The sequence below is a fragment of the Arachis hypogaea genome, chromosome 8, assembly GCF_003086295.3.
Source record: "Arachis hypogaea cultivar Tifrunner chromosome 8, arahy.Tifrunner.gnm2.J5K5, whole genome shotgun sequence".
Lineage (NCBI taxonomy): Eukaryota > Viridiplantae > Streptophyta > Magnoliopsida > Fabales > Fabaceae > Arachis > Arachis hypogaea.
In genome coordinates, this window is record NC_092043.1 from 41,084,014 (window position 1) to 41,109,595 (window position 25,582).

A 25,582-nucleotide genomic window follows, 5' to 3' on the forward strand; every position below is an offset into this window, starting at 1 on the left:
TTGTATCTTTTTTCTTGGATAAGGGATATAAGTGTCTCTCTTCAAATGGAAAAGTGTATTTAAGGAGGCATGTTGTATTTTATGAAAGAAATTTTCCTTATAAATTGTTGTTTGGTGATAAGATGAATACTAACTTTTCCACCTCAACTAAGAATGATATGGTGCATATTTGAATACTTCTCCATCTCAGCTAGCTCATTCTATTCTTATCATAAGAAGAACAACTGACTCATTCATTTTTTTATTAGCCTATGAGTATTACATTTTGATTAGCCTACACAGGAAAAAGGTTTAATTATTCTGTTGGTCTCTATAGTTTTGCAAAATTTTCAATTAGGTCTTTATACTTTTTTTTTCCTTTTAATTGGGTCCTTGCACCAATTTTTTTTCAATTGGGTGCCTACACTTTTTTTTCCTTTTATTTAGGTCTTTGCACCAATTTTTTTTTAGTTGGATCCCTATAAAATTAAGCCAATTACTATTAAGAGGGACCTAATTGAAAAAGATATTTGGTGCAGGGACCAATTAAAAGGAAAAAAAAGTATAAGAATCTAATTGAAAATTTTGCAAAACTATAGGGACCAATAGAGTAATTAAACCCAGAAAAAACATGTTACAAACCTATTAACTAAAACGGATATATTGCAGGAAAATCCTGTTCCAACACCAATGGTTTCTTCTACAAAACTACATATAAATGATGTTGAACCATTTGATGACCCTAAATTCTATAGGTCCATTGCAGGGGCATTGCAATATATTACAGGATATTGTGTGTATCTTGGATCAAATTTGGGAGCATGGAAAAGTAATAAGAAATAGGCAAAGTATAGGGCACTTGCAACAGCTCACGCAAAGTTGGTATGGATCCAAAATCTTCTCCCTCTACGCACTCCACCAACAACTATCTATTACGACAACCAACCAGATTGCTTACTTGCAGAAAATCCAGTTCTTCGCAGTAGGTCAGCACATTTCGAGCTGGATTTGCACTTCATAAGGAAGCATGTTAGCATGAAGAAGTTATAGAGAAAAGAGAGATAGCACATAGCAGAACAACAGTGACTTGTATCTGAAGGAAGAAGATAGTCTGTTGTATACCATTCAAGTGGTTAGAATGTAGTTAGTGAGACGTAATCTATTAGCCAGTGAAGGTAGTAGGTAAATAGGAGAATGTATGTGATAATTTGTAATCAATACACTTGTCTTCTCATTCTTTCTCATCTCTCTTGGTGTTCAAGTTCATTATCTGCTTCTTATGTTCTTCATTCAAGAACCATATTCATCAAACCTCCAATATCTCTTGATTCATAATCGATACTCACAAACTTCAACAATATTATATAAGCCTTTATATTTTTATTCAGACAATTATATATAAGGTTTGATATATATATATATATGAAATTTAATTTTAATGCACTATTAGTGTAAAGTAGTTTTATACGTGCATCTAATTATTTAACACTATATTAGAAAAAATAATTACTTTTTTTATGTTGATAGTATGAATGATCATCCAAAAAATGAATCTGATTGAACGATTGTGTTACACTGTCGATATATTAAAATTAATATCTATGCATACGTAACGTTTTACACTGTCAAGGTATCAAAATTAATGTATGTTTAAAAACCCATGGTTCTGTTGAGCCAATTTAAAATCCTGCTCTCAACAGTTAGGAATCTTAAAAACAGTTAGAGACCTCATAATAATTTTTAACCATATTTATTCATTGTGATCTAACAATTTATCGTTACATTGTAAGTTGTGGTACAAAATTTTTATTCATTGTGATCTATAATATTTACAATATTTAGAACTGAGAATAGTCTTGTTATTTCCCTGAGGACTTCACTGGAGTGATTGAGTTCAAATCTTTTAACAATTTTTTGCACCACAAATGGTATTGAAATGACCTAAAATTTTAGCATGCTGTACAAAACACCTTTTATTATAATACAGATTTTTTATGGAAGTATTTAACACGTTTGGTATGTGAACTAGACGAAAGTATTAGCAAAATAGCCAACTTACAGTCTACAGACCTTTTAAGTAATAAGCTAACCCTTTAAAACTTAAGTCACAACATGTGATTTCTAGTTGCCTGATGATGCTAATTACGATTATATGAAACAACTCAAAAAACAGAACAAGGAAAATGGGCAAGTTTGAATTTATTTGGAAATAAATATAAGTAAAATAGGAGTCAATTTGATCTTTCTAAAATATACACAAGAACCAATTATAAATGTACACATATTACACATTTTTACTAGGCTAAGCAACCATAGTAAATACCAAAACTTTAAACAACTATACTAAATTTACATTAGAATCGGCCACCAAAATAGAATATATATTAAAATATAAAATATACATTAAAAATAAATTAAACTATACATATTTATACACAAATACACAATACCTGATTTTTGTGTGCAAATAACATTTTTGAAATTTAAATTACGGAATTACCCCATGCAAGGCAAAAGATTACTAGAATAGTAGTTACTAAGGATCTATCCCAACAACTTTATATCGGGATGAAATCATGAAAATACGTTTGCCTATCATAATGAGCAACCCAATGTTGGTATTTTACAAGAAACAAACCAACCATGACCTAAAATATGACCCAAAAAAAACCATGACCTGATCTATTAATCTTGAGATACATTTTCTATACATTTTCTATACAATTTGGCTTCTAGTAAGCTTCACATGGATTATTAAGCAAGACACGTGGTGGTGTGATCGTGATAAGTATCATCCACTTGCGTTGCTGGGACATAAACTGCATCTTTGAGGGAGCTGTGCGTTCTGCCATAGAATACATAAACAACTAGCCCTATTGCGAGCCATATTGACACACGTGCCCATGTGTCAGATCTGGAAGAAACAAACACCGACCATGAATCAAAATAATGGACCATGACTTATTTGTTTGTCCATCTGCTACTTAGTTTTTACTTCAGATTCAGTAGAAGCACACTTTCGTTATTAAAACAAGGAATGACAGAGCACAGTTGATGTATTGTTAAACATGAGTGCGGCAATTAAAATCCTACTTAATAAATATTGCCACTTTTCAAATTACTAGCATGCTATAATGAAATTTTCAGCATGCAGAATAATCGAAGAATTTACATTTCTTTTTTTAAGCACATAAATGATTACCCAATAATGTAATACTAATAAAAATAATAAGTCAACAGCGATGACAACAGTGAGGTTTTTTTTTTCAATATGCTACTCTCTAAAGTTATGCCACTATTTCTAAAACTTTTTACAAAAATGACATTTTTTTCAAACTATTTATTCAGAAGCCATCATTTTGCCACAGTGACACTTTGTATCTTTTTTTTTTTTGTGCTGACTAGGAGACACCAAAGTGGAACGTGTCTTCCACCGTAGAGAACACTAAACAGGAAGCGCATCCAATAGCAAGTGCCTTCCATGGTGGCAAAACAATTGCATGAGTAAATAATTTGAAAAATGTGGCCTTTTGGTAAAAATTTTTAGAAATAGTGGCATATCAGAGGAAAAAGTTGACGATCGCCACAGACACCCCTAGTCGGATTTTTCTGCATTACCAATATGAAAACAATGTAGATTTTCTTGAAAATCTGGATTTCTAGTCATTCAAAAGCCGCTAACGGGAAATCCTATTAGAATTGACGAATACTTACCCAAGATTAACAAGTAGATAAGAATTGATGAGAATGCAAACTATGGGAAGCAGTGGCACCAGTGGGCAAATGAAACCTGAAAATAGATTAAAAGAAGTGATCTTTTATACCCAAACCTAAAAGGAGATATGGGAGTAGGAGGACAATACAAATTAACTTTATATAAAAATATCGGCATAAAGCATGGTGTTATCCATACTAGAGTAACCACAGACAATCTATTCTATTCATAATTTGCAATTTTCTAATGTTATAGTAAATAGCGTGAAAACTAGTCACATTCGATAAAGACACATGCTCACAATAACTGCATAACATTATTATCATAAGATTATAATGTTGAGCCATACCTCCAGTGTGTCCAAAGTTGTGTCTTGCAACATCTTGATCTATGCAGGTTAGAAAGACTAAACCAGACAAAAGAAGAGAGCCACCAACCCCACACAATCCAAAGCGAACCGAACTGGTAAAAGCAAACACAGAATGCTGAGAAGTGAGAACATCAAGAAATATTGAGGACAAGTCCACACAATCCAAATGCATACAAACTTCAATTAGCATCAAAATTTCAGAAAATTAGCTGCTAAGCTATTTTGATTTCTAAACTTGAAATTTGAATTAAAAATCTGCCAGTAAACCAACCTGAGAAGGGTTAAGTCCGAAGCAGCATATGTGAGGACAAGTATACCTACGCATGTTAATGTTATGACCCACCCAACAACCTTTCGTCTATTACCCTCGTGTAAATCTGCACCCAAAAAGAATAAGGGCAAAAACAACATTGATTACAAATCTTGAGCAGCAAAATTTGCATTATGTATGAGAGAGACATTGATAATAGAGAAGAAAAGCATAACTCACAGTTGCCAATGGCAAGTTGCTTAGGAATAAGGGGATACTCAATTGATACATCCTCTTTCACAAGTAAAGGTTTTCGGTTCCCAGAAGTACCAACTGCCTCCTTATCTTTCCAACCTGTCTCCAAGCAGCTCCAAATGTATCCACCTGTCCCTGAATCAATTGGTTGTTGGAGAAAAGGGCGCAAAGGAACCTCATCTGGAGGGATATATCTTAGTATCAACACCGATATTGCCACCATGGTGAATGCAAGAAGTGTGCCCACACTAACCTGCAAGAAAACAAGCCAAATATAGTTTAGTACAACCGTACAAAGAACTAATATCCCTTTACATACAATAATTAATGGTGGTATTAGACAATTCCACACAAGCAATAAAAACTGCACCAAATTTTTTTTTTTATTAAAGAAAAGAACAAATTGAAGAAAGGTTGTCTGGATTAAAATGGAAGATAATGGCTTCATTGAATGGTTTTCATTCTTCTAGTCAAATTGTGTTCGACATCAAATAATATATGGAACAAAAAAATCAATTCTGTATACCACAACAGCATAAGTTTTCAGATTGAGATTTTTTTTTAATAATTTCCTAGCATATGATCCAATAATGGACATGACTGTTGTGAAAGTAGACATACCATCCCTGCCAATTGAGAGACTTCCATGGAAAATGCCAAAATTGCAGCAATAAGGCCAGTAGCAATTGTGCTCTTAACAGGAACTTGACTGTGCTTATTTATGTCCGAAAAAAATGGTGGTAGCAGCCCATCCCTTGCCATAGCCATCAAGATTCTTGGCTGAGAAGCATTAAACAAAGCATATCTAAATAATTAAGTAGTTTTCCTGGAAACAAGACTATGATAAAAGCAGGGTAAAGACTGATACCTACATCTAGCAATCATCATAGAATAAAGCCGAAGCTAGCATGAAAATAAATACACCTAATATATAAATGAATTCAGTAGACTACACTTCTGCATAAATTCAAGCATAGAAGATTGATGATATCAGGGTAATGGAATTACCGCCAGACTATAAGAATCCATTATAGGTTAAAGGCACCAAAGGGCATGCAGTAGGCTATTGGCTGGATTAAGAAAGGCCTCCAAATACTTGTTATGAGTTAAGGCGCACTACCTCTTGGTTGGGGCAAGCATCTTTTGACTTTATTTTTATTTTATTAAGTAGAGGTTCTTCGGGTGAGAGTCTTTTATGTTTTACAAGATTAGCTTATCAAAAAGCTAGGTTTTTACAGTGGGAAAAAGTGCCACAGCACTCAAGCACCGATCAGTTACCTCTAAAATAGTAAAAACGGGGAAAACAAAGTGACCAACAACACTCTACATCCCAAAACAAAGAAAATGGAAGGAAAGCAAATCCATAATGCAACTCTACCACTTGAACAAATTGAGTAAATTCTTATTGGACTGAATATTTGAGATAAATGGTAGAAGTTATCAAGGCTTCCATACATCTAGCCTCAACATATTATCAATTATAGTCCTAATTTACTTCTCTTCTTAACTTTAGTTATTTATATGCAGTTGTTAATTTAAACATTAAATTTATGCAAACTAGTTCATAACTCTTTACTAAGGTGTGCACATTTTGATATCTCTAACCTTAAGGTGTTAAAAGTTGTCCTAGCATCTTAATGGCACTTTTTGCCTATAAAACTTGCAAGAATCCCAAATTAACACCTACTTCATTCTAATTACATGTTTACAACTATCATTTAATTCTCCCTCTAAAACTCATTTCATTACAAGATAATAATGTATAATTGCACAATGTATCATTAGATGTAGAATTTTGTAACTGTTCAACACAGATTATATTGCATTCAATACCCAAGGACCAATGTTATAGATGACGTGAATGAATAATTTAATATTCACATTCAATGGTTGATATGCATCTTCAACCGCTTAGAAAATGATAAACTTTACCCGGAACATGCATCCAAGGCATGAACCCCTATAACCATGCAATATAGCAAGCGAAATTGCACAATCATTGGGGAAAGAATAAACTAAAGAATTTCAGATTCTAATGCATAAATAAATAGAGAAATAGAGATTCCAGTAGATTTACCTGGGGCAATATCCCACCCATCAATGATGCACATAGAGCTGTAAAAGCCCCAGCATTTATAATATAACTGCAAAAACAATTATGAAAAAAGATAACCACTTCATTTATTAGGCTGCCTAAATTTTATGAGGAATCCAACACACTGTAGGTAACTTAATTATTCACTTACGCTGCCCATTGCATTCCATGGCTAGCAAATGCAGAGGATATTGGGGTATCAGGATCAATAGCATAATAAGGTACTAAACCGACAATAACAATCGAGACCATCATATACAATCCACAACATAGAAACAATGAACCACCAATACCCAGTGGCAGATCACGTTGAGGATTTTTCACCTGTTAATCAAAGCAAGACATCATTAACAAGTAATAATTTCCTCAATTATGTACAAAGTTGAGGATCGTATTTATAGGCGAGGAGAAAAAAAAGGGGTGCATCACATCATCATCTATACCTCTTCGGCAGTGCTGGCAACTGCATCAAAACCTATATAAGCAAAAAAGACAGTTGCAGAACCAGCAAGCATTCCATCTACCCCGAATGGAAAAGATCTATTAAAGAAAGAGCAAGAGACAAGTATTCAGTAACGAGAACAGAACAAACATACAAATGATAGTGCAGAATAAAGATGTATAGTACCCTGTAGGAACTTCATATCCAGGCCATCCAGATTTGCATCCTAGGTAACCACCAGCAATTATGACAAACATCAAAGCACACATGTTCACTGATGTGACAATACTTTGAACCATTATACTCTGCATTTTTTAACCATTCAAATAAAAAGGATCTTAAAACATATTTGGACGTCTGAATGGATTTAATAAAGCACAATAACAGTCGGATTCGCACAAGGGAAACATGCAACAAGTTGCATGAACCTAAAGTCGGGAAATTTCAAAAAACTTATTAGAGAAGAAGATTCAAAAAGAAAAGTACCTCTTTAATCCCAACACACAGGAGTGCAGTAATAACAAATATCATAATTGCTGCACATGGGTCCACAACAATATCGATCCCAGCAATATGCTGACGCGATAAAAAGATGGGTAGATTGTCTTCACCTCCAAAAAGAGCAGCCTAACCAAAGAAATATTATTTTCTATCAATAATTGAGTAGCATAAGATAAATATATAATCTTACTCACATTTGAAACAAATAATCTTTTACTCTCATTACTTATTACATTACATAATCACATGCATAACATATACAAGGAGATCATCCAAGATCCAACGGAATTCTGAATTTCAGAAAAGAAAATGGGACACGGAAAAATAAGATTATTTTAGAGCCAAACACCAACAAAATTGTTTTGTTCACTGAATTACTAACAATAAAAAAAATTAATTTCAAATAAAATGAGTAATAAATGATTGAACAAGAAAAACCACTAAAAAACATATTGAAAAAGAAAGAGCGGAAAGATTGAAGGAGAGGTGAATCAACCCTAAGAAATGCTACCCCCTCCCCCCAACCCTAACTTTTCTCTGAAAACAGAACCAAAATAGAAAAGTTTAACGAACATCATACCAAATTGGGTGTTATGCCCCGAGCAACAGCAGCTCCACCAATTGTATATTCTAATATCAAGGCCCAGCCAATCAACCAAGCAACTCTGCAAAGAATACAATATTTTCTATTCAATTATTCATCAAAGCACATCAAGTCTCAATTGCATACAACAACAACAACAACCAAGCTTTGTCCAGTCAGGTGAGTTGGCTACATGAATGATGAATCGAACACCATTGTGCCTTGTCATGAATCATGTCTAGACTCAAGCTATTTATGCTTAAATCTCTTCTTATCAGCTCCTTCAGAGTCTTCTTAAGTCCCCGTCTACTCCAACTTTCTCTCAGTTAAAATAATTTTTTTCTTTTTTTCAATAAAAGACCTATTACAGTAAACTGGCATAGACCTCCAATTCAAAAAGAAGTTTTAATAAAAGACAAAAATTTCAAACCCTCCCCCCGGCCCACCTTTTCTCTTTCACACAGGATTATAAAGACAGACGCTATTCCAAAACTCCAGAATCAATATCACCCTGACATCATAACTATTAAGGGAAACGGGAAAAAAAGGGAATAACAAAATAAAGAATCAAGTAACAGAAGCACTTCAATCTCTATTTGTGATAAGCTGAGTCAATATCATTTCATAACTAGAAGTTCCATGGAAAGCAAAGCAAGGACTAGATTAAAAAGGTTTTCAAGCTAATAACAAGAGAAATAAATATGTAGAATCAAAAGAAATGTTGTTACCCTTCCCCAACACATATGTATGTGTAGTGATAGGCACTCCCAGCAGAAGGACAACGACTAGCTAGCTCCGCATAGCAAAAAGCCGAAAGAGCAGCCGCGAATCCAGCTACCAGGAAAGAAATTGCCAGAGAAGAACCGGAAAGCTCACGAGCAACTGTTCCAACCAGAACATATACACCAGCACCAATTGTTGCACCAACACCTAAACCCAAAATAAATAAATAAAACAATGTTACAGTATAGTTCAATTATAGATCCTAATGTTCAAAACCCGTGGCAACCACTATAACCATCCGTAACTAAGTCCAAACCTCCTTTAACTGACTCCAACAAACCTCCAAATTATTCTGCACGTATACCTATTGTAGTCTATAGTTTGTTACATTGTAATTACCCTAACTTCTAGTTTCATTTTGCCAAGTTTCTGAGTTTTCATTAGAGACATAAATTCAGTTCCAAGGGTTCATTTTTGTTTCTTTCAAAAATTGAAGATCAAACAAGTGGGGAACCTCACTCAAATTGGATGGGGGAGGGTGGAACAACTTAAATTAAATTAAATTTTGAAAAAAATGGAAATGTTGAATTACCAATTGCCAAGAGTTGAGGAACAGATAGCTCCTTAGCAAGTTGAGGCTCAGAGGTGTTCTTGCGTGCAGAATCCACCTTCTTCTTCCTATTGAAGAACATCTTTGAACATTGACCTCCATTCCTATTACCACCCTCTTGTGAATCAATCAAAATCCCCATCACTTACTCAACTCTATTTTTTTCTTTTCGGGTTTCTTTTCAAGCAGCAGAATTTTCTTTCCTTTTCTTTTTTTGGTAAAAAAGGTTTTGTTATTGTTATTTGTTGGGTGAAGCAGCCAAGCTGGTACACTGAGAACTGAACAGAGAGATAAAATGTGGCGTTATAAGGAAAAGGGGAAGAACGATGTATTGAGAGAGAGAGAGAGAGAGAGAGAGGGAGAGAGAGAGAGAACGAGAAATTCTCCCTTCCCCCCTTCCTTCTTTAGTGGATGGTGATGGTTATGCACTTACGCGTATGCTCCTCTCTCTCTCTCTCTCTTCCCATCCTTAAACCCATTTGCCATGTCGTTATATAGGTCCCGGTCGACTCGTGGCCTTTCAGTTTTTTATATATATATATAAAATGATCCCACAGAATTTTTATAAGGATTCAAATTAATCAACAAAGATTTTTAAATTAAACATTTTCGTTCCTTAATAAACTTTTATTCATTATAAGTTTTGGAGAATTATTCCGATCAGACAGATATTTTTTAGTAACAATATTTTTTAGAACTAATTATTTTATAATAAAATTTTGAAAAATATTTAAAGACTAATAAAATTTATTATTTTATACAATATTTTAAGTTATTAGTCTAATTTTTTTAGTCTAACAATCTAATAACATATTTTTAGTCGATACTTTTAAATATTACTGACTAACTGTTAGTAAAAAATAATAAATTTTATTAGTGCTCTAATTTTTTTCTAAAACTATTTAGATACATATTTGTTTAACATGCACTAAAATCTTAAGTGAAGGTGACCGAAAAACTACTCAAGAACAAAAATTTTGCCCTTGAACGGGACATTATACCTCGGCCACTCTCCCCTAAAACTCGACCATGAAGTTATCAACCGCACTATACTCAATTAAAACACAAATAATGCAAAAATGGACTTATTCAAAATTAAGGTAAAGTTTAACGAATATACAGAATAGTAAGTAGCAAAATATCAGGAGCGAAATTAGGTCATGTAAATTGGACAACCAAACTTACTACAAAAAAAAAGTATCATTATTCAGTTCAATATATAAGGGAAAATAGGTTAACAACAAAGGTCAAAACTAGAAAGAAAAAAAAAAATGCTACTTTTTTTTTTAAATTTACTATTCTCTTTATATTATTGTGATGCTGATTTGAGCGTCAAAATATTTTTTTTATAGGTGTCTATTTTACCGTATTCTGCAGAAATTGACTTATAATTCGTAAAGATTATCTAAAAAATGAAATTAGAACTACAAAAGAGTATTATATCTTAGTAAATTCATCAAGAATGAAATATATTTGATCTAAAATTTTTTATAAACTAATTTGGATGTTCACCTTTTTTTTAAATAAAATTTAGTTTAGTAAAATCTTTTAGAGTATTTATGTTTTAAAAATTAAAAACACTCCATTTTAAAAATTATTTACTTTTAAATTTATATTTCTTTTAATTTATCTAAATTTTGAAAATTATTTTTTTAAATATAATTATTATTATTTTATTTATTAAAATTTATTTTTAATTTAGTTATCAAATATAAGTATTATAATTTTAAAATTATTTTTAGAAAACTAATTTTAATATACTATTTTAAAAAATTAAAAAATTTTATCAAACCAACCTTCTTTAAGTCATATCTTCACGTTGTCTTCTCTTTTCTAAAGTCTTTCATTTCCTTTGGCTCATAAGTCATAACTCCCATATACACCTTATACCCTAAAAATACTTGGTAAGAGATTATTTAAAAAAAAAAAAGTGTTTTTACTGAACAATGAGCTTTTAATATTTTCAATCTATTAAATATATACAAAATTTAAAAGGAAATGAAAAGAAAATATCTAGCTTGGAACAGTTTGCAGAGGCTGCCCATAAATAATGATTAGTATAGCATATGATTCTTGGCTTGGAACGGTGGCTACGGCACTTGAATAGGATCTTTGAATTTTGTTGCAGGACAATAATATTATATATTATATATACTAACATAATGGTGATTTAACAGTTCTTGATCCGTAGAGGGGTGAAAGGAATCAAAGGATCTACAAAGTGGTGATTTACAAGAAATTAAAAAGGAGACGGTGGGACACTTGTATTCCGAATCTTGTGGTGGAGAGATTTCTAAATTCTTTATTTTCCCTATCCCGTTGGGAGTGAAAAATTGCAAGAACATGCAAAATTCCAAAAAGTGCAATTACGCACGAGATTCCACGGGACCACTTAAAAATACTGATGAAAGCATGAACGTCAATACAAATAAAGCCAATTCTTCCGTGCCTTTAATTTTGGTATCGAAATTGTCGAGGTGTCGAAATTATAAAAGTTGTTTTTTTAGTAAGTTTTAAATATTAAAAAATTATTTATTTTTATATTTTTTAATTTAAATATTAATTTTTATTTTTTTAGTAAGTTAGGCAAATATATATAAACATCATAGTATACATCTACAAATAATAGGCACTTCACATAGCAATATAGCATGCAATAATTTAGAATTTTTTTTATTTAAATATAATATTAACGAGAATATGTAATTCGAAGTGTATTAACATATATGTAAACAATAGTGTCCTAAACCAACTTAAACACACATCTCAAATACATTATATCTTAGATATAAAAAAATGAGATAAATCTCAAAATAATTCTTGAACTTACACTCGAGTCTTAAAGTGATTTCTAAAATTAATAATTACTCAAATTTATTTCTAAAATTGTTCTCCAAAACTTATAATAGTTTTTCAAGTATTTTCCGTTTATCGAAACTTTGAAACGACGTCGTTTTAAAACAAAAAAAATCCCCCAATTAAAAAAAAAAAGAAAAAAAAAGCGTAGCATACACACCTCCTCATCCCCCCAATCTGTTCCCTTCCCCATTCCCATCCCCAACCCCTTTCCCTCCCCCAACCTTTCCCTTTCCCTTCTCCATCCCCAACCCGCTCTCTTTCTCTCCTTCAACCCTTTTTCTTCCCTTTATGCTTCCCCAAATTAAAGCCCTTTTTTTTTCTCTTCTGCTTCCTCAACCTGAAATCATTTTCGTTTTCCTTCTCCTTTCTAATATGATGCCTTCCCCCTTTTCAACCATACTCTCACACTCAATAGAGCTCTCTCCTCAACCTTCATTGCCGCCGCTTCTCGCCGGCCTCTGTTTCGTGGTCGCCGCCGCTCGCCAGCCTCCATCTCCGCTCGGCCTCCCTCTTCTCTCCTCTGGCACGGTTCTCTCTTAGCCAGGCTGATTTTTTTCTTTAATTTTTTTAGTTATTCAATCATTGTTCTTTAATGTTTTGGGTGATTGTTGCTGCTGATCCTGTTTTAATATAACAACAATGGTTAATTTTAGTTATTTTTTGTTCTTTAATTATTCTTTTTTTATTGTTGTTATTTTTTTGCTCGTTGCTGTTTAGGTTGATTGATACTTGCTATTTAAGTTGATTGATCTTTTCTGATTAATACTATTTTTTTGTGATATTTTGTATTGTTGGTTTTTATTTTTGTGATCTATTGAAGAAGAAGAAGAAGAAGAAACAGAGTTGAAGAAGAAGAAGAAAGAGATTGTTGTTTTTTTTTTAAATATAAAACGATGACGTTTTCTAGGCCCTTCTTTTTTCTTTTTTCTTTTTTCTTTTTTGTTCAAAACAACGTCGTTTCAAGGTTCTGATGAACGAAAAATGCTTCAGGACTACTATTGTAAAACCCGGTTAATTAATATATAATTAACTCATAAATTAAGATTTAATCTAGAAATTTAGAAAATGAGATTTTATGATTTAATATAATAGAGAAAATTAAAACGAGAATTTTGACACTAATTTTAAAAAATTTGACCCAAAATTCGGCCAAACAGGTCAAGTTGGTTGAACCGGATCCAAAATGAGTCCACGGTCCAACCCAACTCAGCCTAAACACACTTAAAACAACCATCTCTCCTCTCTCCTTCAGCAAAACACGCTGAAGCTCAGCCATGGAAGAGAAGAACACTATTCAAAAAAAAAATCAAGCTTAATCTTCAAATCCTTGTAACTTTTTATCCGGAGCTCCGATCGTCGCACCGTTTGCGGCCACGTGATCACGGCGTCGAACTCTACAAATCCCACAAGGTTGTATAAGAGATAAGTCACATTTTCTTGCTTGTCTTTCCAATCCTTGATTTCGAAATTATTTGGTGAAAGTGTTGAGATTTTGAGTTCTTTGATGTTATAGGATCCAATTAGCTTGAAGGAAAAGCTTAGTCTTGCCTTTTTTATTCTTGAGTATGGTAAGATTCTCAACTCTAAGTCAATTACTTGAGTCGTTGTGAATAGATATTGAGTTTGTATGTATGGGTACATATTATGTGTGTTAGGCAAGGTATATATGAATATTGAAGCTTGATTGAGGTTTTGGAAAGCTTGGAAGTAGAGCTATTGCTGAAAGATATATTGGTGAGGTGTTGAGGTCTTAGGAGCTTGAGAAAAAGTGAAATTAGAAGTGTTCCGAGTTGAGTAGAAAATCGGCCAAGGTATGATTTAGGTTTCACGAATATAATATATAATGTTTTATGAAATCTTAGGCTAGATGACCATAGGATAGGTTGGATGTATGATTCTGCTTAATGTTTAGTAAAACTTATGGAAGATGTTGAATGTGTATGAGAAAGGAAATGATGACTATTGCTTGTGGTTGATGGTGATTTAGTGACGAATATGGATATGAAATTGTTATTGTTGATTCATTGATATCATGATTGCTTTGGATATGGATTGATTAGTTTTGAGTAGTGGAATGATGAATTGAATGTTGTGGAAAGAATGAGAATGTGGAGAAGGTAAATTGGGTTGTGTAATGTTGTGTAAAACCCTGGAGTTATGAATGAGAATTTTATTTTGGTAAAAATTTGAGGTTTGAGGTTTGTGAAAAATTGGTTTTTAGTCGAACTTCGGCGAGCTATAACTTGGCTTCCAGACCCACAAATGATTTTAAATTTGTTTTTTATGAAAACTAGGTTTGTGAAGTTTATGCCGTTCAAAGAACGAAAGAAAAATGATTTAAAACGAAAAAGTTATACGCGTCGAAATTTGGGATTAAAAGTTGGAAATTCTGTAGTTTTTCAAACTTAGGTAAATTTTTGGAAAAACGTACGCCCACGCCTATGCGTGGCATGAAAATTTTGCGCATGCATACACCCCATTTGTGGACTGGTGCCACTACCTCCTCCCCATGCGTACGCAAAAAGCATATGCGTACGCGTAGTGGGCCAGGATGGCGTACGCGTGGCCCACACGTACCCGTGATATGGGGTGCTTGCGTACGCATGACATGGGGTGCTTGCGTACACGAAACTCCCATGCGCATCTGTGCGCTTCTATTAGGCGCTCATGCATACGCGTATATAGGGGATGTGTACGCGTAATGATCCGTTTGCATGCCCACGCGTACGCGTGACTCTCCTATTTTCAGCAAAGGCATTTGTGTTTTAAAGCTCAAATTCGAACTTCTAAACCTCTAATTTCATTCATTTGGCCCTAGATCTTGTTAGTATGCCTAGTAATAGGATGAAGTTAGGAAATTGTGATAACTTAGAGATGAAGAAAGATTTTTAAAAGGTAGTACGTAGTTAGAAAAGATGGTATTTAATTGATAAAGATGGTAAAAATGGTATATGAGGCAATTAAGAAAGTAAAGTGACATCGAGAACAATGTATTAAGCGTAAAGCTTTGTGTGGTAGGGTGCTACATTATGGTATCAGAGCAGTTTGTTCCTGTAGAGTCTGAGGGACAGAGTGACTATGCTTCTGTGCATTCTCTCTGTGTGTGTTAATGTGCTATTAGAATATTTGACTGATATAACTGCCATAAACATTCATGAGCATGCATTTGGGACTTTGAAGCACTAGACTTCCGATATTGAGACTGATCAACTTGACATCAATTGTTTGGTATCTATAGAAACCAGATGGCGCCTCGTGGACGCGGTCGAGGCCGTGGGAGAGGTCGTACTAGTACTCAAGGACCGAAAACCGACACACATAATCTGGTAAACTTTATGGTGGCGTTAGAGAATATGGTTGCTGCTATGCAAGCCATTGCTGAGGCGTTGGGGCAGCAAATGAACAACAATGGTAATGGGAGAAATGGCAAAAATGGGCAGATGACGCTGTGAGCATTCCTGAAGGTTAAACCACCGGTGTTTAAGGGAACCACCAATTCGACTAAAGCCGATACCTGGTTTTAGGCCATGGAGCGAGCACAACAAGTGCCTGGGGAGCAGTGTGTCGAGTTTTCTACCTATCAGCTCATTGGGGAAGCACTACATTAGTGGCAAGCTACACGACGCCTTCTGCAGCAGGGTGATGACCCTATTTCATGGGATGCTTTCCAGGTGGAATTCTATAAGAAGTACTTCCCGAACTCTGTTAGAACGGCAAAGGAACTTGAGTTACTGTAGCTGAAGCATGGTGCTATGTCCGTGTCTAAGTATACTAACAAATTCGAGGAACTATGCCGATTTTCTCGCATTTGTCAATGAGCTCCTGAAGACTTTGAGGAGTGGAAGTGCATTAAGTTTGAAGGAGGGTTTCGGAGTGACATCTTCAGTTCAGTAGGGCCAATGGAGATCAAGACTTTATCAGAGTTGGTGAACAAGAGTCGTGTCACTGAAGAATGTGTGAGGAAGGCTGCTATGGCGGAGAATGACCGTCGGGAGTCCCACCGCATGGAGCACAACCAAGGATTTGCACCAAGGGATCAAGAGCTTAAGAGAAGAGGATACACACGACATTTTTCCCAAGGACGGAATAACTTTGCGACAAATGAGGATTCTCAAGAAAACAGTAAAGGAAAATAGACAGCAGCTGCTTCAGATGTTTTGAGCTGTCAGAGATGTGAAGATTACCATCCAAATAGGACGTGTCACTATGGTTCGGGTTTGAGTTACAATTCCGGGAAGCCATGACATTTGGTCAGAGATTGCCCATATAGGAGGGACCTGGGTACAGTCGGATTCGATCGTCAGATCTGAGGTAATAAGAAATTGATAACTCAATTTTTAACCACTTCGAACAATATTGAAGACTGGTATTCATTCGTAACACGTGGTTGAATGAAAAATCATAATCTATTGTAGACGACCCTAAGTTACCTTAATAGGAGGTTTGGCTGGCATAAACGATTAGGTAGGTCCTTATTAAAAGCGATCAGAGTGACGCAATGAAAGCGAGAAGCATGGGAGGATGCTAGGACAGCTAAGGTTAGGTAGAAAAGGGAACCACTCGCGCGGACTCTAGGAGTGAACGATATTTTAGAGGGTGAAAATTTCTGTTAGGTGGGTAGAATGTAAAACCTGGTTAATTAATATATAATTAACCCATAAATTTGGATTTAATCTAGAAAATTAGAAAATGAGATTTTATGGTTTAATATGATAGAGAAAATCAAAACGAGAATTTTGACACTAACTTTAAAGAATTTGGCCCAAGATTGGGCCAAGTCAGTTGAATCGGGCCCAAATTGGGCCCACGGCCCAACCCAACTCAGCCCAAACACACATAAAATAACCATCTCTCCTCTCTCCTTCAGCAAAACACGCTGAAGCTCAGCCATGGAAGAGAAGAACACTCTTCCAAAAAGAAAAACTTAGCTTGATCTTCAAATCCTTGTAACTTTTTATCTGGAGCTCCGATCGCCGCACTGTTTGTGGCCACGTGATCGTAGCGTCGAGCTCTACAAAGCACACAAGGTTGTATAAGAGGTAAGCCACGTTTTCTTGCTTGTCTTCCCAGCCCTTGATTTCGAAATTATTGGGTGAAAGTGTTGAGATTTTGAGTTCTTTGATGTTATAGGATCCAATTAGCTTGAAGAAAAAGCTTAGTCTTGCCTTTTTTTATCCTTGGGTATGGTAAAATTCTCAACCTTAAGTCAAATACTAGAGTTGTTGTGAATAGATATTGAGTTTGTATGTATGGGTGCATATTATGTGTGTTAGGAAAGGTATATATGAATATTGGAGCTTGATTGAGGTTTTGGAAAGTTTGGAAGTGGAGATATTGCTGGACGATATATTGGTGAGGTGTTGAGGTCTTGAGAGCTTGAGAAAAAGTGAAATTAAAAGTGTTTCGGGTTGAGTGGGGAATCGGTCAAGGTATGGTTTCGGTTTTTCGTATCTAAAATGTAATGTAATGTGAAAACTTAAACTAGAGACCCTAAGATAGGAATTGAATTGTTGATGTGGTTGATTGGTTGGTATGGATTGTATTATTATGTATGTGGTTAGTGATGTTGGAAGTTGTAGCTTGATTGTGTGATGTGATTAACTTGATATCATGTTGGGGGCTAAGTGGATGTGGTAATTGATATGAGTAATTGATAATGCTTGTTGTGTATCATTGAATTTGGAAAGATTGGGGATTGTGGATGATGTTCTTGTTGATGGAGCATGTAATTGGTGTGTGATATTGATTTGTATGTATAATGGTTGATTAAGTTGTGTATTGTTGGACTTGGATTATTGAGTTGATATTGGTAAAAAATGGAGAGTTGATGTGTTGTGGATCGAATAAGGGAGTTGGAATGTGGTTAAGGCTGAATTGGTAAGGTTTTGGTTGGTTTTAAAAGGATTTGGAAATGTATGTTTGAAAATTGAGGCTTGTTAGTTTTTGGTGAAAATTGTGATTTTGGCCCAACTTTGGCAGATCATAACTTAGTCTCTTAACTCTCGATTTATGTCAAACTTTTTTATAAATAAAATTGGGTCTGAGATGTTTATACCGTTTGAAGAACGGAGAGAAAATGTTTTAAAATGAAGAAGTTATGTTCGATCAAAGTTCGGTGCATAAACTGAAAAATTAGGGCTCAGCAGCTTTTTATGTTGTTGCACTATATGCGTACGCATACATCCCATACGCGGGTAAAATCGCATGCCCACGCGTACGCGTCGCCCACGCATACGCGTGACATGAAAATTTTGCATACGTGAAATTCTCATGTGCGACCAGTCAATCATGCCTGGTCCGCATGTGTGCGCAAAAAAGAGCAATGCATACACGTAATGGGCCAACATGTACGCTCACGCGTGACTTGGGATTTCTTTGGCGCTCACGTGTCCTATTTTCAACAAATATGATTTTTTGTGTTTTTAAAACTGAATTTCAAACTTCTAAGCCCATTTTTTTCATCTTTTAAGTCCTAAGTCTTAATATTATGCCTAGTAGTAAGAAGAAATTAGAGAATGTGGTAACTTGCGGATGAAGTAAGGGAAAGATTAACGATGAATGATGATTAATGATGACTGTATGAGTTGCTGAGTATGATGGTAGAATTGCTGTGTGTGTTATGAGCTAGATGGCTGTGATAAACGCAAAAATTATGACTGAGCATGTATATGCATATGATTAATGATTAAATGATTGTGATTGATTGAGGAAGTTTGAATATGTGGCGAGTATGTCGGGATTACCTATATGATTAATGAATGAATGTGGTAAATGAATCATGATGGAAAGTGTTGGATGTTAGTATGCTTGTGTTTTCTCTCTGGTTGTAAGGGTGACAGGGCACCGATACCCTCTAATGGTGATAGGGCACAGATACCCTCTAATGATGACAGGGCACGGATTCTCTCTAATGGTAATCAGGCGCAATAGAGAGACTGTGCCTGGGTTAGCTACTGGACACGTCGGATTGGCTTGATAACTGACAGATGAGACTCATCAGCCACTAGAACAGGCATATATCATATGCATTTATATGCTTGTTTGGTATGATTTGTTTTGAATGCCTAATTGACTGCATAAATACTTGCTACTTGTTTAACTGATGTATTTGCTTCCTGTTTGTGATTTTCTTGCTTGACATAATTGTGTTTGCAATATCAAATTGCTGGTGGCGGTTGGGAGGTTCGGAGGAGTTGGAAAGTGGAGTGTTAGTTAGATTGAAGATCCTTAGTTAGTTGCCTATTTCCATTTCTCATGGTTTAGTTATGTTTATAAGCTTTAAATTATTTGTTGGAAGTTCTAGGATTTTCTTCGGCTTTTTCAGGACATTATATGTTAGATATGTGGGCACTGTTACCATGCTGAGAACCTCCGGTCCTCACCCATGCGAATTTTGTGGTTTTCAGATGCAGAACGTGAGGCTTCTCGCTAAGATATGCTGAAAGCTTCTGATTTTGTGAAGATCTTTATCTTTTGGACTTTATTTTGGTTATCTGTATTTACTTAGATACTTATATTCTCCATTGTTTATATATATATACTGTATTAAATCCCCTTAGAGGTTACTTTTGAGAAACAGGTTCTGTAATCTTGTCTTTTAGGTTTATTTTGGGTTCTCCTTTCTATCTATGTATGTATACTTCTATGTTCGGACCGGTTATCTTCACAAACCGAGTCTTGAGCTTTGATATCTATATTTTTGGCCCTCTTTTGTACATATACTCGTGTTAACTTATCCTTTACCTCATTTTGCTTACGTCATCACATTCGTGAGCGTTGTACTTTTCTGTTTAACGATTTTGCTTTTTATCCTTTTCTCAAAGGCTCCTAGTTATAATTGTTTTTCACACTACTATATATACTAAAATTTATTTTTTTGAAGTCGTAATACTTCACTACCTCTGCCTTATGACTTAAGCATAAGGCTCTGTGTGGTAGCCAGGGTGTTACAACTATGAGTCTCGGAGTGCAACTTCAGGGACGAATTTGAGTAGTTATTAACTTCAGAAATCATTTTGAGACTCAAGTGCAACTTCAGGAACTACTTTGAAACTTAACTCAGAAAAATGTGGTGAAATACAATTCGAATACTACCGAGATATGCACTAAATGAAAAAGCAGGCACAATATCAAAGATGCTTGGAAGGCTATATAAAATGTGTTGCTGTGATTATTGTGTTCACTCTAATTTTTTTTTGAGTTTTGGATAATTTGAAAAGTATACATGGCTAGACGAAGAGGTTATGTCCGATCAAAAAATATTAACAGACTGAATATAACCTAGCATATGATCGAATCACTAAACTTTGAGATTAGTTTGTGTATCTGTTATTTTTAATAGTTAATTAATTAATAATGTTTGATTTATTTCGTTTTCAGTTAATACCATCTTATATCTTAATTAGATGTTTAGTTTTTACTTGGATGAAATTTGTTAAATGAGTAGAACACTAAAATTTGTTTAGGTATATGTGAAATAATTTTTATCTATTGGGTTAGTTTATTATGAAATGGTTGTATTTTTTATTTGTTGTTCTTAATTAAATAATTTATTCTCTTATGCATTAAATTAGTTAATGAGTCATGCTTAAATTTAATTAAATTATATTCTTTAAGTAAATAATGTATTCTCTTATGTATAGTAACATTCATGTGTATTAAATTATTTAATGAGTCGTGCTTAAATTTACTTAATTTGTATTTGTAATTATTTTATTATAAAGCAATATGAAACGTAATAGACAATCAATTCCAGAAAACTAATGAATAGTCACTACAAGAAAAATGTCGAATATCATCGGATTTACCAATAAAATCCGCCACTAATATGTTTACCATCGGATTAACCTCGCCAGTAATTATTTACTAGCGGATTTTTTTGTTAGCCGCTAATTACAGTCGAAAAATTTTTGTTAGTAATTTTATCGTCGGATATTTCTCCCAATAAATCCAACGATAAACTTAAATTTTAAATCTTTCAAAAAAATTGTTAATCCTCATGTATTAAAAAATAAAAAATATAAAAAATTTGATAACAAAAAAATAATTTCACAAATAATAAAATAAATTCCAAATAAACTAAATTACCCATCTTGATTATTAAGAGCGGGAGGAAAAGGTCTTTAGAAAAGGTTCACTTGCTATTTCTATTTAAAAAAGGAATAACAATAAAAACTCAACAATCGAATTTAATGCGATAGCAAAATTTTAATATTGCAATTAAAGAAAAAAAATCAAAATAACAAAAATTTAAGTTATTACTATTAACGTATTAATCGTATTTTAATATTTATTATTTATATATTTAAAAATTATGTTTAAAAATTATTTATTAATAACTTTGTACTTATTATGCCATATATTTAATAATTTATTAAAAAAAGAATATTAATATAATGAATAAAAAAATAATTTGAAAAATATATATTTAAAGAATAAGGATAAATTATTTTTAAACCAATTTAAATTAGAGACAATTAAGTTCTTGTCCATTTCTGAACTTGATATGTCAGCATTTTTTATTTGGAGTTGACGAAAAAATACCCATAAAAACAACGTTGTATTAGAAAAATAGAAGACAAAGAACAAAATGAATATTTTTTATGTTGAGAGATCGTGTTGTATGAATTTAAAAAAATGATATTACATCATAATTCTCATAGAACCAAACATACAAAAGTTTCCTAACCCGTTTATTTTTAATCTCTACCACTCTCTTATTTCTCCTAGTTGATTTCTTTTTCATCCATACTAAAATGTGAATTTTTTACACAAATAAAATAATCACGAAAGATATCGTCTTTGTCATCATCTTTTATCAGTGTTCTTTTTCTATATTTTGGGATTAGACTCATTAAAATTTACTGAGACTATTCTTATAATAAATTGTGTTTAAAACAATGATTTTCATTATGTTCACTTGTTCATAAATTGTGAATTAAAACCGAGATTTATGGAGATTTATTGTTTAATCATTAACGGTGGTTTAAAACTACAATTTATATGTACTTTTGTTTATTCATAATTCATGGTTTAAAATTAATATTTATGATAATATTTTATTTGGTCATAACTCATAAATGTATATGATTTTTTTATTTGTGATTTTAATTGTTCTGAAAATCAAGTCGAATTGATCAGTTAAACTAATTTAATCCTGAATCGATGACCAATCCGATTTGGGCAGAGGTTAGAACTGTCCAAATCAATAACCCAAAACTCGATGAACCGCTGCCCCAAAAATCATCCGGTCTGACAGTTTGTGAGCAAAAAAATGTGAATCAACAGTTTAGCATTACTAGTGCCTAGTACCCCAGCAACTAGCAAGGCTGCAACATGGTATTTTTTGTCGGAAAAAATAAACATTCTCACACAAGCATTCAATTAGTTCAAACTTGTTTAGTATTAAATTGGGATCGAGATAAAAAAAGTTCTTCAATAAAAAAATTTCGTGTTTCTTTTGTTGAAGTAAATATAAATGGTCTGAAAAGTTTCCAAAGCATTGCTGGGCAAGGTCCTCAATTTTCTTCACCATTCAGTTGGCAATTTGTCGTCTATGAAACTGCATTTGTTAGGCTGCGTTTGTTTTTAGAAACAGGACAGAACATGACACTAAAACGGAAACGATAAGACAGAAACACTAAAAATTATCTTTTGTGTATTGTGTTTGAATACGATGGACAAACACTAATGTAATGTCTAGTATTATATTTGGATACATATGGACAAGACTAAAATATTATATGAAAGGACTAAAATAACCCCGTGATTCCAAATTTTCTACATCAATACAAATTAATTTAATAAAAAATGAGAGTACTTAGGAGTACAGACAACACTTGAAAAAATATTTGAAGAGACAAAAAATTTTAATAAAAAAATATATTAGTATTTATATTAAAATAAAATTTATAATATAATTATTTTATTTTAAAATTTATTATTAATATGTAGGAATACATATGGTTAAAATTAACAAAAAAAATAAATTTGAGTTTGATTAATAAAAATTTTGTTTAAGTTAATAAGGCAAATTAATTATAAATAAAAAATTAATTTTAAAAAAAATTCATTTTTACATGAAAAAACAATTAATTTTTGCATATAAAAATATATTTTTATTTAAAAAAATTAATTTTTTTTTATCTAAAAACTGATTTTTCTTTATAAAAAACTGATTTTTCTTTAAATTATATAAAATCAATTACAATTTATAAATTATTTTTTAGCATTTTAAAAGATTAATTTTACTTTTGCTAATATTTATCTTTTAAAAGTTTTAAGATTAATTATTTTTGTTATTATTTTTATTACAAATCAAATAATATATAATATAAGGTTAAAATGGTATTGAAGTAAAACGATAAAAAGAAAAGAAGGGGTAATAGTGAAAAAAAAGGAAAACAAAATTTATAAAATTGTCCATGTCCACTCTTCCAAATCCCGTGTCCATCATTGTCCTTCGTGAAAGAGTGGACACAAAAGTATAAAAAACTGTCTCAGAGACAATATGTCCACTGTCCATGTCTCTGCTTCCAAACACTTTTTAAACAAGTGTTGTCCATGTCTCCGTGTCCTGCCCCTGAAAACAAACGCTACCTTTAAGTAGTACTTAGTAGTGTCTCTCCCTAAACCCTATATTTTTCCTAAAGCAAATGAGTGAATGACCAAGTAAAGAGTGGCCGGTTGATGGGCTTTTGCTCCATGACTTCTTGGGCTTTTGCTACATGACTTCTTGGGCCTTTGCCCATTTATCAATATTATTTTTTCTTTCGCTTTTAAAATAACTACAGAAATAATCAATACCAGAAAAAAAAAAACCTACAGAATCCCAACTAGAAACAATCCTATAATTATAAACTATAGATAAGGGTATGTGTTGACTGTGTGTATAAAAATTTTAATAAAATTTCTCTAGTTAAGAATTTTATAGGCTTTATGAATTTCTTTGAATATCTAAAATTGAATACTAAATCCCAAATATTCAAGTAAAGTTATATTGGAACAAATTTTAGTCAATGATATTTTATTTTTATCTGATATAGTTTTAAGATGTACTTTAAGATATATTTATTTTTATGTTTATTTATAATTTTATATATTATTTTATTATGATTCGGTTATTTCGGTTGATTTACAATTAAACTGATTGAATTTTTAAATCAATAGTTAGAACGATTCAATAACCGATTCATTTTTCAGAACCTTAATTTTAAACCACAATTTATATAGAATACAAGTATAATCTGTTTTGTTTTAGAATAATGGTGTATTATTTTATTTAAGTAAAAAAAAAGAAAATCCTACTACATGTATGAAACGTGAGTCAAGTTTCAATCAAGTCAACCCAAAACCATATCTTCTATTTTTTTCACCTCCAAAATTTTATTCCACAAATTTTCTTTTACCCCTCAAAGTTGACTCACAAAGTTTATACTAGTTCTTCTAGCTCACTATTTTTGCTCTCTATCAATCTCTTACTCTTAAATATGTCTTTTAGTCCTTCTCAAATTTTTTTTTTCATGGCAAAATCTAAGCATTATGATAGAGGAGGAGAAGAAAAGAGAAGAGAGAAGAAAATCAAAAAGGAAATAGAAGGGAAATGGAAAAACAAAAAAGGAAAGGATAAGAAGAAGAAAGAAAAAAATAGAAATGAGAGTAAAAAAACAAGAAGAAAAGAAGAAAAAAAAAACAAAAAAAGAAATATTATTTTAGTTTTTCAATCGGAAGTTTAACTTTTTTTTTAGTACATCTAACTTTTATAATTATGAAATCTCTTTTTTTAATTTTTCAATTAATCTATTAGTTTCTGTGTATTACTATTATTTAAATTACCACCCGTATTAAAACTTCATTAAATCTAAAGCAATATTCAAATCCAATTTATAATTTGCCATTTTTCTTGCTCATTACATTGGTTATATCACACCCATAACCCATGTTTATATATCACTTATTTAAGTTAAATTTAGAAAAAACTACTCTTAAAGTTAGAGAAAGTTAATTATTAAATAAATATCTTTTTATACAATAGTTAACAAGAAGGATTAATTTATTTCAAAAATACTATGTACTTATAAAAATCAACTATTAAATTATTCAATAGATATTTGTGTATGATGGTTATCAGTGACTAAGAGAAGGGGGTTAAATTTTAGCTACTTTTTTTTACTGAATATTACTTTTTCTTTCTCAAAAGAA

At 32.7% G+C, this 25,582-nt stretch overlaps 1 protein-coding gene and 1 long non-coding RNA gene across 2 annotated transcripts; one reads left to right on the top strand and one right to left on the bottom strand.

Annotated features, from left to right (window-relative positions):
• Positions 1-2,433: 2,433 nt before the first annotated feature.
• Positions 2,434-10,033, bottom strand: LOC112707495 (cationic amino acid transporter 2, vacuolar). Its single transcript, XM_025759243.2, has 14 exons — positions 9,506-10,033; positions 8,919-9,120; positions 8,188-8,272; positions 7,593-7,733; positions 7,293-7,411; positions 7,108-7,204; positions 6,816-6,988; positions 6,647-6,713; positions 5,191-5,349; positions 4,555-4,822; positions 4,336-4,441; positions 4,044-4,156; positions 3,694-3,769; positions 2,434-2,893 (listed from the first exon to the last, which is right to left on the bottom strand). Exons 1-14 carry the CDS (start codon positions 9,663-9,665, stop codon positions 2,734-2,736), a joined length of 1,926 nt encoding a protein of 641 aa, XP_025615028.1. The 5' UTR covers positions 9,666-10,033; the 3' UTR covers positions 2,434-2,733.
• A 2,507-nt stretch (positions 10,034-12,540) lies between these two features.
• Positions 12,541-20,099, top strand: LOC112707496 (uncharacterized). Its single transcript, XR_011864858.1, has 4 exons — positions 12,541-13,792; positions 13,896-13,950; positions 14,038-14,193; positions 19,789-20,099. It is a non-coding gene; the product is annotated as an uncharacterized lncRNA (long non-coding RNA).
• Positions 20,100-25,582: the final 5,483 nt, after the last annotated feature.

Bases quoted from the DNA above. Each gene is read 5' to 3' on its own strand.
- LOC112707495 (XM_025759243.2), bottom strand. From the start codon at position 9,665: ATGGGGATTTTGATTGATTCACAAGAGGGTGGTAATAGGAATGGAGGT. The intron at 5,350-6,646 runs GTAAATCTACTG...AATGCTTCTCAG, and splicing joins TGGGTGGGATATTGCCCCAG to CCAAGAATCTTGATGGCTAT. The intron at 2,894-3,693 runs GTAAGTATTCGT...TGTTTCTTCCAG, and splicing joins TATCTACTTGTTAATCTTGG to ATCTGACACATGGGCACGTG.